Here is a 15,505-nt window from a genome sequence, read left to right on the forward strand (position 1 = left end):
TCTTGGAGAATAATAAATCGATTCCATTTTATATATTACCAGCCCCAAGCGCTAATTTACCTTTCATCGCAGATCTTACTAACCAATTAGCTAATTTTTCTTTGATATTTTTATTTTTTATAGAATTTAACGCATGAATGTATTTCACATCTGCAATATGCCTATGTTTTAGATCATTACTTTTATACGCGACATCATGAGCAAGACATGCTTTATCAACAGCGTGTATTGGTTCCTCGCCTCTTTTTGGTTGATCCTGATTATCAAGCCTGATATCGAGTCGAGTACCAGGACCGCAATAATTATATCCTGGTAGATGTTTTTATCCTGGGTATTTGGCCCACGGAGTTCCCGGTAATTTTCCTAATTTTGCTGCAATATCACCTTCGCGTTGCTTTCTTTTTTTTTATACTTGACTTTGACTTTGACTTTGGTTTTGGTTTTGACTTTGGTTTTGGTTTTTCACCTGACTGCACTGACTTGTCAGTAGAGATATATTTCAATTTCTTTGTACCACACCGCGTACACTTACCCGTAACCGCGGATTTGTTGTTTTTTGTGGTAATAGTTGTTAGTGTATCCGTCGGTGTATGCGTCCTGCACGTCACACAATATAAATCCATGGATATTTTATATAGCATGGATATAATTGATTTCTCAGCGACAAGAAAACGAGAACCTGTCAAACACCATCCTGCGTTACCGAATTCCGTCAGAATAATAATAATAGGACCATCTGGAAGTGGAAAGACACATTTGTTACTTAATCTTATAATGAGATGGTTAAAATGGGATAAATTGTATTTAGTAGCCCCGTCAGTTGATGATCGATGATGTTATGATGTGCTCAAAGATTTTAATGAAAACGCGCGATTACTGGATGACGATGATATCAAGTTTATTACCGATATTGATGAAGCACCATCATTATATTCCATAGACGGATTTATTAATAATTTGGTTGTATACGACGATGTGATGCTGGATAAACAAACAAACCCAGCTAGGATTTTTTCTCGAGGTAGACATAAAAACACTGATGTCATTTACGTTACTCAAAGATACACACAAATACCAAAAGTGATCAGAGATAACTGTAATATTTTAGTTGTGTTTAATGGAGACGATACACACACGGTGAGAAATATTCATCAAACTTGGTGCAGCGGTGACATGGATATAATTAAATTAAAAAATTTCTTTTCACGAAGGCAAGCTACTCCACATGGATTTATAACAATACATTTGCACGATCCTAGAACAAGATATCGTATTGGACTTGATAAAATGTTTGGATAAATTAATAGCAGCAGAGAGGGTGGGGGACCTCGCGAAGACGTAATTGCCTAAAGCGTGTACATAATAAACTAGAAAAAAATCACCAACGACAATGGAGTAATACTAATTAGACAAATTCCGGAGAGATTTTCTCAGTAAAGTGTGGACGCTTTTTAAAATCTGTCGATGCTTTTTTTTATTTTTCGATCATTTGTAGGAAGGTTTATTTTCGACATTTTTCGACCATTGGTCTGTTCACCCTCTCTTCTGCTATTGTACTGTAATTATTAGAGTTTATGTAAGCATGCATTTTAATGTCAATATCCTAGAAAGGTAACATTCGAGATATAAAATATATAAAACTTCTATGTTGTATGAAAAGAATATAAAAAAGCTTGTCTATAACTGCACACATGTGTTTGAAGAAAGATATTCAGGTGTATCGTACAGGCCACACCTTAAAGTATTATTAATAATGCTGTATAATACTTCATTTATGTATACATCAGCTATGTTTGCTCTTGTGAGTTGTATGCTTTTATATATATCTACTTTTATTTTCGTGTACATATTTAGATATATATGTATGCATATATGGTTGCGAGCATGTGTTTGGTATGTGAATATACAAATACAACTTTAAGTCTACATATGCATTTATGAATTTGTGTAGCAATGCTTATATTCTCAAGTAAGAATAGATCGTTAGTATTGTTAATTGTTTATACATGCGATAGAGTTGTTCAGCTATGTAATAAACGTGCCACCATCAGTTTGCATAACTGGTGTGTGTGTTTTTCTTGCCTTTTTGGAAAAATATACCTTTGACCAAAAATCTTAGAGGGCCCAGTAAATCATTGGCAACTTTTTATAAAATACATTTTGTCAGATAAGTTGCATTGGAAGTCTGAAACGAGTAAAATGTTCAGAACTTCTGCAAGAGAGGGAGAAATAGATGGAAGACAGCCCAAATATAGATATTGGTTCTCTTGTTCGTACAAATATCATTACTAATTCTGCTAATAGGATAAATCATAAAATACCACATGCAATGGTTCTCTTTTAATAATCTCATGATACAGATTTGTCAATACACGATAATCTTCGTATATATGGTAACTGACAATCTACTTGAATAACTTCTCCAGGTTTGAATCACTTGCCGAAGATGAGATAAGCGACGCAACTGCATTCTCCGTCATCGCATTCCAAGGCGAAAGGAGCAGGACAATGATCGGGACCACAGTCGCTCGTGCGGGAGCATGCTGAATAGAGAATAAATTACACAGTTCATTGGTAATTAAGTCGACAATTAGTTAAATATGCCATAGCGTATCAATCATGCATGAGCACAAACATTTATTGATTCTTCTATGCATAAGGTTCTTCTACAACGTCATGTGACTTTTTATGTTTTTGTCTTTATCTCTCTATTCCTTGTAGATAATTGTCGGTAGGTCTGCAACCTATGCATATGTACATGTTCGAAGATAAGTTAGTAGGTACATAGTAGGCACATATTTAGTGAGAGATAGAGAGAAAGAGAGATTGAACCCCAAATATAATTAATAATACATCAATGGAACATTAAATCAAAATTACTATGCCAAAAGTTCTTTAGATCTGCGAACACATTCTACATTAAATACCAAAACGGGCTTTGCAATGGTTGTCGTAATGTCGACATTTTGTTATATCTCATCGATATGCGTGTAAAAAATTTGAAACATAAATAATGGAAGACAATGACATTATGAACTTTCTAAAATGCATATAATGATTTGACAAGAAGTGTCTTTAAACCGCAACATATCCAACCCACTTTTTCTCTAATAATTTATAACCGTCTTCTTCTCCAAACCCCTTTTTAACGATTGAATAGCTTTTAGCTCTTACGCACAAAACAGGTTGCCATTGCATTCAACGGTTTTAGATGTGTTGAAGCGGGGGGGGGGGGCGGGCTTCACATTTTGAAGTTTAGATGCATAACGGTCGAGGAGTGAAACTGTGCAAAATTGCGCAAGCTATAACACAACCACAGGTAGGAGCGCTTGGTGGAGGAGCATAAAAGCAGAACGAGTGATTTAGCATGTAACTGGCTGACTAATCATGTTATCCGTTCTAGCCATACGTTGAAGATAGATTGCCGTATCGAGATGTGTAACGATAAAGTTGATAAGGACTTACCTTTACGCAAACGCAGTCGATGTTCACACGTGCAATTGTCATTTACGCATTTGCCCCTTAATCCGTCAAGGCAGCCCTTACTGCATTGCTCGTCAGAATCGCAGGCTTCTGCATATATGACGAAGACTGCTACTGAAAATTATAAAACAGCATTGTTCTTATCCAATTCCCAGCATGACATACACTATCATTATAGCAACTGTCAAACTTAATAAGAGATGAGATGGAAAATCGGAAATATGTGCAATAACCATCACGTGTACATGAAACTTTATGCCATTATTTACACACAAAACAAAACGAAAGATTTAAATTATAATTAACATAAACCTTCAATTTTTTTATTATCATCTCCAATGTTCATATATGAGAAATAAATACGTTGGAAGAATTGTAAGAGAAAATATATTGATTAAGGTGATTTAAGAGAAATGATGTAAACTTTGCAAAATTGGGAGAACTGTTTATATTTAGAGTACGCCCTTCACATCAGGCATGCTTGCGAAAGTTACATTTATTTGTACCTGCCACTAAATGTTCTCTAAGTGGTGATATTTTGTTCAAACCGCTCACTTACCAACGAGGGTAGCAAGAAGTATGGTTTTCATTTTCTTCAAAGTCCTGACCACTTTCAGACACAGAAGAAATTTCGTGAGAGTGTTGCTGTGATATGATAAGAAATGCATGGAGCACCTTTTTATAAGGAGAGCATAATCAACCATTTGTCCTTTCCCAACCTCATACGTGGCGGCCAGAGCATGATCGTGATCCTAAATCACGCTTTAATTTGTAAAAAATTGTCCTCTGTTTACATATTTACTCCAATATCACTGTTATGACATGATCTACAATTTTCCTGTTCAACCCGTCGTCTGTTTGTTTCTATTGTTTTCGTCTGCATACAACTTGTTATGGTCAGATTGTTCGTGCTTTATAAGTCGTATGCTCTTATTGTTTTGTAATATTAGCAAATTTAAATGACGTTTCCTGAACTCGTTTTGAATATATATTCTGTACTTATTCTGTAGATCAACGAAATTGCTTCGCGAGATGAAACCACACAGGCTAGGGTGTAAAAAAAGTTATACTCAACATAAAGCTATCTTATCTATCCCCTATAAGTCCATAATATATAAACAAAGTGAAGCTACTATCTTTCTATAGTCTCCGACTCTTGTTTTATGGAGAGCACCCATTCCCTAATATATATGACTTGTGTTGTTTACATATACAGTGATGACATTCAAAGATGTGTGAGTGTATGTGTCAGGGAAAGAAACGTGTCGTGCACTTGTCAAGTACTTAATGCAGATCCTTACTGTATATTTTTAGTATCTTCGATGTTTATGTTTGAGAAATAAATAATTCGCAAGAATTTTAGGAAAACAATATTCCTTCAATTTCTGAGATCATTTTGCATTTTTACATCATTAATTGAAATGTCTAGAGTTCTGTAGGTGCAAATTATTTCATATCAAGCAGGTATGAGAAGGAAGTAGTAATACATATTTAGTACACCGGGGGACAGAGTTTCGGCTTACATGTCCTTCAAAGTTTTGATCACTCTCACATGGAGGACGCATTTCATGACATCGTTGCTGTGATCTCATAAGTAAGCTTGGAACACATCAGTTCAAGTTTTAGAACGGCAGACATAGAGTACATTGAAGTTTTGCAAAGTACTTGGTCAAAGTGCTAGTACTTTTAAAGAAAGTTACGTATCAAAGAATTGCTTCTATCTTTGAATTGAACTTTGAGTATGATGAAATGATGAGAGAGATAATTTTGTTTGCATCAGATCAAGACAAAGGAATATTTAGTTTCTTTTCTTGGTAAACAATCCTGAATAGACATCACAATGAACTCTCGAAATATACCCCAAAGATCGAGTTTTCTCGGGATTCTTCCGTCTTTCATTTCGGAACTGATTCACTACAAAGTTTCCTCGTCTGCTTTATTCTTCTTGTCTTGCCATTTTTGATCTCATATCTGCAATTGGGTCTTCTTTTGATTTTGCTTCTGCTTGTATTTTTTCCAGAGACACTTTGTATACCAATGTCATTTTTGTCTTTATGGGTTCCTTTTCGTTATTTTTGTGAACATTCTGGTATAAACAGTGTTACAAAACACTGTGCACTAAAATAAATTCGTGATGAATGATTCAACTTCCCAAATGCAATATGTCGTTTTTGCAGATCTTTACCTTAATAAGCTAAATCATGATTGTGACATGCCTCGGTCAATATCATTTATTGGATACTCTCCAGGACTTGGTTGATCTTGTTTATCAAGTCGGATATCAAGTCTCGTTCCAAGACCACAACAAGTATATCCTGGAAGATCCTTTTCTACTCGGCATTTAGCCCATGGAGTTGCTGGTATATTTCCTGATCAAGTAGCGATATCTCCACCAACTGTATTATTTGAAATAGATTTATATTCATTTGTACCACATTTTATACATTTACGTGTAATTGCACGCCTTATTGATGTTGACCCGTTTGTGGATATGGATGCTATTCATCGAATGCAATATCATTTCATATTTTTATTATATTTGTACAACAGGGATGTCATTAATTTCTCAGCGACAAGAAAACAAGAGCCAGTGAAACATATTTTTGTATGGTTTAACCTAGTTTAAAACAAAAGAAATATTTGCAAACTAAATACATTCGTTTTGTTTAATGCCAAGCGGTGCGCCTTATTGTGAATCCTTTATGTTTGAACATACAAAAAAAAAAACATCGTTTCAAGAACAATTTAAGCTTCTCCGCTACAGAGGGTAATTGTCTAACGTCGACCAAATGACGTTGTGCTTGGTTATGTACTAAGTAACATTTAAATGACTCATTCATAATTTCTTATGCGCAGAAGGTCTTTCTTCAGAGGAAACGACGGTGTCTGCTTATACCTATTTTTTCACTATGGGTTTGATCAGTACAGGGCGACATTTGGCTTTCCTAATAGACATGCTAAAGGCACAGAGGTTAAACAAGTATACTTTGTCATCACACTCGAGTCATCTTCTAGATGAAAACCAAATACGAACATGAAAAATTGCGTGAAAGAAAAGTATATAAAACGACAAAAACGCGGATAGCATTTTATGCACAGGAGCAAAATTTGTCCTTCAATTTCAAATGATATTAGCAAAAACATTTGCATCAACAACATTGACCTAACCGTTTGACATTTGATTCGGATATTTCTTAGGGTATGGTTCACTTACAAGGATAAGGGAAATACATGCCAACCATCGTATGTATGCTTTAGGTAGACTCTGCCATAACAAATGCTCTACCGTACATGCTCACCATCACGTGAATGTCTCGGTAGATCAGGCAGTGGTAATAAGGACAAAACATGCTCACACGATATCCATGCGTCAGGTAGACCAGTCCTTGATAATAGGACGAAAACAATCATGCTCGCATTATATGCATGCCTCAGGTAGGACTTAATAATAAGGACAAAGTATGCCCTTGTCATACTTATGTCTCAGGTAGACTACGCCATACAATTAGGAATGAAATATACACCTTAATATATATATATATATATATATATATATATATATATATATATATATATATATATATATATATATATATATATATATATATATATATATATATATATATATATATGGCTTATGTAGACGTTAATGGTTTGGACAATGCATGCTCACCTCTGGTAAACCAAGTATTACAAACGGACAGGTCGTTATTATTAACTTTTGCAGTCTGCTATACACCTGGCTAATGATCGGATATGACACTTGGTGATGCGTCGGTGTGCGGGTGGACTGGTGTGAGTACTTAACTTCTTTTAATTGTAGGTAGTATTCGATAAATTAAATATAGATTACGGAGGTTAACTAAGGCTCATCAGGTTGATTAATTGTGTTACCATAGTGGAGTACAACCTATGTCGTATAATATGCAATACTGCATTAGAAGAATATATATTATTCTTGAGCTAAAATTTATATTGTAATACAATGTGTGTTTATCAGGTCAAAACTTATTTCACTGTATAGAAATACTATTTCACATATTCCATATTTAAGCCTTTTCTAATATTTTTCAATAAATCATAATGTTGTATCATATTTGAAAGAGACCTGACAATTAATAAAGGAACGAAGCGATAATTAACTAACAACACATAACTTAATTTCCTAAAAGAAACAAGTAAAAATTTAAAACGAATATAAGTCTGTTAGATTCAATCCCGAATGATCTTAGAGCTTTTAACACAAGTTCTAGTGAATAAAGTTCTCAATAAACTTTCATGTGTGCCTGTAGTGGACTGTATTTTCGAATGTACTAAATAACAATGGCCTGCAGTATGATATGCCAAGATTTTTTGATGAGAATAATATAATAGTAGATGTCCTTGTTCGATAACACTATAATTCCAAATTACTGTCTCTTTCCAAGAATATTTTGGAACATAATGTATTTTGAGCGAATAATGATTTGAATTAAATAATTAGACCCAACAATAACACAAAATATAAGATTGATTCTGCTCTAGTGTTATAGCTAGAATGACTTACATTTCAATTAATCAAGATTATATAGCCCTCAATTTGACATAGGTCACAATCAGCATTTCCTGGAAATATTCTGTCTACTTAATAGAAACTTCCATTCTAGTTGATTCTGATGGCATAATAAACTCTTCAAATAGACAAAATCTGTTATTGAAAATATAATAAAGAATGTGATAAACATAACGTGCAACAGGACCATTTATATGAGACAAATAATACATTTTACTCAGATTAAGATAAAGATCCTAATATTTATCCTACACTGAGAGAAATATAAACAATGTTGTTTACAAATTGTGAGTAGTCGGCTACAGCATAAATTTGATGCTGCATAAGGTTAAGGACATACAACAATCATTGATAGCATAACATGAATAAGAAAGCTAACAAATAATGCAAAAGATTAAATATATTCAACGTCTCCCGTCATAAAGAAAAACGATTTATGCAACAATGCTTTAATTTAATTACCATTCTAATATGCATGCGAATAAAGTAACGAGGTTTTATCAAATGAAACTAATTATTCACGAAACAATGTAATACTTCTGAGTACTTGAAAATTCATCTGCTATTAAAATGTTTCTCCGCTTGACTTGTTTAAGGTCAATATTGTTGTCATGCAACATCAATCTCTGCCTTAATAATCATTGATTTTGTTTTTGATCTTTCCCAAAAAAGTAAGGTAACTGTGAACACTAAACACAATACTCGAACAGGAAACTGAAATTTAAAGTGTTGAAAAGCCCATATCAGAGCCAAACATTCCTACTCGAATGAGGACCCCGAGTGGTTGAGTGATCTAAACTTTTATCTCACCTCTGTCTGCGTGGGTTCGAGTCTCAGGATCGGTCAATGTGGATACGTGAGAGAACTTGCCAGTAGCTTCTAGCGGGTCGGTGGTTCTTTCTGTGGTATTCTCTATTTCTTCCCACACCATATATACTTGCTGCCAAATACAGCCTTTCTTGTGCTGAACAATGTCGTTAAACCCTATAAAAACAACAACAGGCTTCTCGAATGTGGAGTAATTTCTCTGGTGCTTTTCTCGTTTCTTAGCTAAACAGCACAATGGATGCTCTACACCATTGTTGTCATCCTGAATCAATACTGCACGAACCCCAACATCACTTACATCAAAGCATATTTGAAATCAGAGTCTGACATTTGGAGGTAAATTAATTGGTGCGTTTTTATGTATGGCCTTTAACTTGACAAAACTATCCTGACATTTTTCAAACCAAAGACGCTTTTGTTTCCGTACTCGATACATTTGTCAGGATTTCAGCAGTTACGGAAAACGTTGACCAAAACTTCCTATAATATCCAGCCACACCTAAAAATCACATAGGTTGCTTTTTGCGGATTGGCACAGGGAATTCAGACATAGACTTTACCTTAGCGTTTTAATTTTAACTTGACCGTCTCCCACAAATAGTCCTGAAAGAGTAAAACATGCACGAAAAAACTCACTATTACTTAAATAAATTGTCAACTACGCATCAATGAGTCTCTCAAAGAATTTCTGGATGATCACCAAGTGACCTTTTGTGGTGTCTTGTAAATGATGACATCACCAATATAACCACTATATCATCTAGATGAGACCTAATAGTGTGCATTAAATGTCGGAAAGTACACGGCGAACCTTTCCCCCAAATGCCATCACTTTATATTTATAAAGTTCATCTGGAGCTGCCAATGCCGGAATTTATTTCGCCTTTTCCAAGAGTGGAGATTTCTAGATTCGATTCCAAATGTCACGCTTGTTGACCTTTTAGCATTTCCTACCTTGTGAACGCAGTCATAGAGTCTTGGAAATGGATATTAATCAGTTTTGGTCAGATGGTTCTATCTTCTATAGTCTGTGCACACGTTGAAAGTATTGTGTAGTTTGGACACAAGAATGCACGGTTATTTCCATTAGCTTTTACTTGGTTCTATACAATTTTTCTCCAACAAATACTTAATTTCTTTCTTTCAAGCATTTGTTGTAGAGAATTCATTATCTACGGATGCTGTTTCGCATGTATTGAATCTAGAATTTCAACGTATTGCTAGACAATGACTTAGCTGGAGATTATAAGGTCCTTGATTTATATCTTGCTTTGACAGTTACCAAAGCTAAGGCAGAAAGATTGCCCAAGATCGAATCTGATCACGACACTATTTATTTAGTTGAGTGATATACTGATCATGATTTTGACAAGGTCACTTTTACCTCTTTTCCTAATCAATCTAAATGTATTGACCATTTCATCCTCTTGTAGTTAGACTTTCTCTTTTTTACTAATCAGAGTGACAAATGAAAATCAGTTGTCTTTAAACAGGATAAAATTTCTGAGATATCCTGTTTGTTTTAGATGGTTTTTAGTGAACTAATTTAGAACAGTAACCAACTGGCTATTTGCCGAACAACGGCGTTATTGTGAGAAAATGGAGACAACCTTAATTGCCCATTAGTAACGAGTGGCCAGTAAGATTTACAATTTTTATTCGTAAGCTGTATGGACAAGAAAGTATTAGTAGAACTCCTGAAACTCAATGTGGCTGGTAATGTGGAAGTCAATGAGACTTACCACAAGTTCTTACATCATTCTTTTTTGGCCAGGAATTAATAGCGATGTTTCGAAATATTGTAGAACCAGTTGTATCTGCCAATTAGCCTGTTTTCTTTCTTTTGAACTGTTTTTTTGGACACGCTGCCCATTGATCATTGGAATCGTTAAAAGAATAACTTCTTTTAACAAAGAATTTCGACATTAATAGTTTAGACTATGACTTTGATTGTGAAGTGGCAAGAACTAATCTTCAATCTACTCACTTAAAAATGCAATTAAGGCAGGTAAAACTACAAACTTAATAAGTTTTCAATACTGATAAAGCTCTGCGTCTCTTGAGAATTCTTCAAAATCCTCTTTAGTTAAGTGTGTATGGTTCTTATTTAGTAAAAGGAGAGCAATTTATATTATCTACACTCCAATGAGTCAGAAACAGATATACCTTCGTCATTAACCATGTAAACACATTTAAGGAGCACGTTGATAGATCTGTAAATGATTCAGTAAATTGAATTACACTTGACCCACACAGTTACGATTCTACTGACGTCGCTTCAACCAGTCCTTAAATTTATAAATATTTAAAAATCTACAAAATCAACATTAACATCTACAGCTGCAAAAAAATATGCGAGCTGAATCAGCTAATATGTGAATCTGAGCACTTGTTCTCAGATGTGAAACATATGGCTAAATTAAGTAACAATTTGTATCAAAGCTTTTTATGTTGTCTTAGTTTTGAATACTCCTGAAAGATATTGCTTTTGGAAATCTTGAGGATGCACACATTATGGTCAAAATGTGCTGGTTGCGTTTCTTGTACTTAGGTAAGAGACCAACACGATCTACCATTATCATACTAAAGGGTTCATCAAAGATGAGCCTTAAGTATATTCTGATTGATTTTTCCTACCGTTTGATAAGTGTGACATGATTTACACTACTCATAAACATACTTTACTTTTGGGCCACGAAGATGATTCAAGATGTTGTGATAATACTTATTGAGCAATAAATGAACATTCAAAGGGGTTTCATTGTTTAGACTAGGAATTTCCTGTCTATATGACTTAGGTTCACATTTTGATAGCTCAGTAGTCACTTGTCACAAGTTGGTACCGAAAGTGGTCTCTATTTTCTCATATTGATCCATGTTTTCACAAACTAACATTTATTAGTGTGGCTTCAGTTTCGCTAATATTCCACAGAAAAATCAAAACATAAACATCTGCACTTGTGTGGAAAGTGCGATTTACGTGCACTTGTCAGCTTTAACTATTTTAATCTGTACTGAATTTTCATTTATTCCATTTCCCTCGACATTTTTAATTGTTTATGTTATTTATTATGTTTATTTTCGTCTCTGACTTTCTTCATATTCATCTGCCTCTATTTTCTCTTTCTCTGTTTCTCTCTCTTTCTTGTTGCGGAAAAGAATTATCTTTGTTTTTTCTCTTTCTCTCATCGTTTTGATTTCTGTAACTACATACTCCCCTCTGTCTCTTTCTTTATACTATTTTCTAATTGCCTTTGCAGTTTTTTCTTTCTTTCTCTTTTCTAATTGCTTTTTGCTTTGGTCTTCTCTCTTTTATCTTTTTAAATTTCAATATTTCTTAACTCCAGTTCATTCTTGTATTTTTGCTTCAGTCCCATAACTTGCAAGTTATAGCCAGGTGGAAACTTACTAATCCAACTCAAACCACGTTTATCCAAAATAGTTTCTACATAATATTGAACCAATATATTTTATATTTCTCGTTTAATTAAAGAAGACTTTGACTCATAAAGATCATATTGTCTGGCACGTTGAAGCTATTGATACTTTTCAAGGACTCTAACTGTTCCTGGTTAGGAATTAAAATAAAGTGTTAGATAGAATAACTCATTTTTCAAGTAAATAAGATTTTGGTGTCTTCCACTTGACCTAGGTATTAATTAACATTTTCTAAACATGCTATGTCTACTTTCATTCTAGAAAATTCCGTGGACAGAATCTAGACTGTAAATAAGACAAGATCTATTATTAAAATTATAGCAAAGGATGTGATAAACGTCACTTACATCAGCTCATTCTATTTGAGAAAACTAATGTCTTTGATTCAGATGATGGAAATGACCCTAGTAATTATCCTACACTTAGAATAATATAAACAATGTTGTTTATAAAGGGTCACTGGTCAGGTACAACTTGATTCTGAACATGATAAAGTCAAACTAAATTTATCCATAGCTTTTTATATATATAAATCTAAGAAACAATGCAAATTAAAGATGCATACCAGGTTATCTGATTTGATAAGGTTATTTGATTTGATATAAACGATCACTTGATACTGGTCTAGAAGTTTGAAATATCGATCAATTCTGTGGTCTATGTTTTGATTCCCTTTTTACAGGTAGCTTTACGAGAAACTTTATCTATACTAACGCCTTAACCTTTATCATAACAAGCCTACAATACCCCATCTTCGTGGTTTCCAATCAACATGTACAATCTCCAGATTAAACTCGCCCATTAGAAGACAAATCAATGCAATTGCACAAATCATCTTGCATTCCAGCACACATTCCTTTTGCTCATGAAAACGTATGGTTGTCTTTTTGAGGGAGTCTTTCGGAATTAATGCGTTATACTTCGACAATGTGCTTATTACAAGTCAGGGTTATATGATAAGTAAGGGACTGTCACTACCTACGGACACCGTTTTGCTTTTGAATGATCGAAATGTGTAGAAAGCTAGGGCTATGCTTGTTAAAACAACATGAGCAAACGTTATAATGAAAAAAGGAAAAACCTTGTTTTATACAATAGCCACCATTGTTAAAAGTAAATGAGCATAAGAATTTCCTTAGCTTACTGGCATGAGACAATCTGACAATCTATCCTGTATTACCATATACAGAATTGACGATTATTGATTAGCGAAAATGGGGCTATTTATTCTATTGCAATGAAAGGGCTAATGTACGAAAACTCCGAGTTACCTAACCTTGAATGTTCTCTTTATGAAATCCGTTCATATGATGACAGTAAGGAACTAAATTGGAATTATACAGTTCAAATGATCACGGTTGGATATTAATAGAAATGCAAATTTTTACATAATCATACACGCATTAAACATCAACTTCATTATGAATTGTTTCAGACTGTATTTACTTTTTGAGTGATTACGTAATATTTATACATCTATAAATACCCAACCATGATCATTTAATGATATGCACACAAATGCACTTCAAACAAATTACCCTTCTTATTGGTAGAACTATCACACAAGCAGACAATGTCTACTACAGGAATAATTAAGTTCCAACGATTATGCGTTCTTGGGACTTAACACAACGTTCATATAATCGTATAATGAATACACGACGCCTGCAAAAACCATTCTCGTTTTTGTCTAAAACCTAATACATGGACAAGTGCTTCGTTGGTACATGTCAAAATGACTTTCGGTATTTTTTCGTAACTGATGTTGGTGGCAACTAATCAGCAGAAAATGTAATTGGGGTGGATAAAGCGGTAAGTTATATTTTCCTCGTTTTCGAAACAATCATTGAGGCACTCGTGGTGTAGAACACACTTGGGCTTTTGTATGTAGTAATGCTATGAAAATAAGACTCTAGCTGATAGAGGCACATTAGAATGGTCCCAATAGTTTAATTCTATGTTACCCTTAACAAAAGTATATTTCAGTGCATACGTGGTTTGTGCACACAGTTTTCATGCATATATGCATCGAAAAGTGAAACAAAATCATTATATTTGTTAGTGACACTGGTCACCTCCAACATTCCATCGGCAAGATCCGCAACATTATCACCGCGGTCAGAATCGATTCCATGTAAGTAATAATACTTACAATCTTAAACTCAAAAGCCAAGGATGATTCATAACCTTCGGATTTGATGTTGATTGGATATCCGGCGACTAATGATGCGTCAGCACCCTTTTCCTCGATACATGATATTAGTGGTACGAGATGCAGATCAACTTGACGCTTATTATTTATCTCAGTCGACACCGGAAATCATTAGTTCTGGGGATGATAAACATATATTATCCAAACTCACGGACGTTTCAGATGGTAAGTTGAGATCTATCGAAGCCATTTTCAAAGGCTTGACCACAAGCTATTTGGTGCAGTTATACATCCCATTTTCAGTGTTTTCAATCCAGTTCTTTGCAACAACATCGTAGCATAACGATATCTTCAATGTCCAAGTTGGAGAATTGCAATGTTCTATTTCAACTAGGGTCAACATCAACAACAATATGGTTGATACACTCAGTCAAATACTTTTGTTGGTAAACATTCTGAGATCAACGTCGTCGATGCGACTGGCTGAATAACTATTACTGTATTTATGTGATGACTTTAAGAGTATTTCAGTGCAAAATCAACAGGTGTTTGCAGAGTTCTTGAATCATAAAGTGCAAGCACGCTTTAACAGCAAGATAATCACATTTTGGCCCTTCCAACCACATTTGCACGGATATGGTTGAATACAGTTATGGTATTCAACTTTGTAGGTCCCGGGTTAAACGATCAGCAACTTCATATGCAAGTCCATACGAGTCGAACTATAATAAATGGTTACGTGCCACCAATGAGTGCAATGCCTGTTGTCAAATCTAGGTTACAACGCCAGTTTTATGTGTCTGGCTAAGACAAATTCTAGGCAAACATCTGTGTAAATTGCTAATATATGAGTGAGAATAATAGCGCCAGAATATCACAGTGAGACTCCATGAAGTTTTGTTTAATGCTGCACAGATCCATGGTCAAATGAACTGCTAGCGCCTACAACTACGGCTTCTGCATCTACAAAATAACCTGGGTTGAGCTGTAATCAAGTTTAAATTGCAGTATCGAATATATCTTTGATAAACATCATAGTTGGCCGGACGATT

General features: G+C 34.5%; 1 protein-coding gene across 2 annotated transcripts; it reads right to left on the reverse strand.

Moving 5' to 3' along the window:
- Positions 1 to 2,325: 2,325 nt before the first annotated feature.
- On the reverse strand, positions 2,326 to 4,201 carry LOC149773210 (uncharacterized). 2 transcript variants are annotated; one of them, XM_089946644.1, is made up of 3 exons: positions 4,043 to 4,201; positions 3,466 to 3,597; positions 2,326 to 2,543 (listed from the first exon to the last, which is right to left on the reverse strand). In XM_089946644.1, the coding sequence occupies exons 1-3, from the start codon at positions 4,185 to 4,187 to the stop codon at positions 2,434 to 2,436; spliced, it is 387 nt and encodes a 128-aa protein (XP_089802770.1). In that variant the 5' UTR covers positions 4,188 to 4,201; the 3' UTR covers positions 2,326 to 2,433. The 2 variants fall into 2 exon arrangements, with proteins under 2 accessions (XP_089802770.1, XP_089802771.1); XM_089946645.1 differs by having other exon boundaries at positions 3,466 to 3,594; positions 4,043 to 4,200.
- Between the last annotated feature and the right edge of the window lie 11,304 nt (positions 4,202 to 15,505).

Source organism: Sinohyriopsis cumingii, unplaced genomic scaffold (genome assembly GCF_028554795.1).
Source record: "Sinohyriopsis cumingii isolate HCF-2022 unplaced genomic scaffold, ASM2855479v2 utg000813l, whole genome shotgun sequence".
In the NCBI taxonomy this organism is placed as follows: Eukaryota; Metazoa; Mollusca; class Bivalvia; order Unionida; family Unionidae; genus Sinohyriopsis; species Sinohyriopsis cumingii.

Coding starts and splice junctions, on each gene's coding strand:
- LOC149773210 (XM_089946644.1), bottom strand. CDS start 4,187: ATGGTTGATTATGCTCTCCTTATAAAAAGGTGCTCCATGCATTTCTTA. Junction 3,598..4,042: donor ACTTCTTGCTACCCTCGTTG/GTAAGTGAGCGG, acceptor TATAATTTTCAG/TAGCAGTCTTCGTCATATAT. Junction 2,544..3,465: donor TCGACTGCGTTTGCGTAAAG/GTAAGTCCTTAT, acceptor TTCTCTATTCAG/CATGCTCCCGCACGAGCGAC.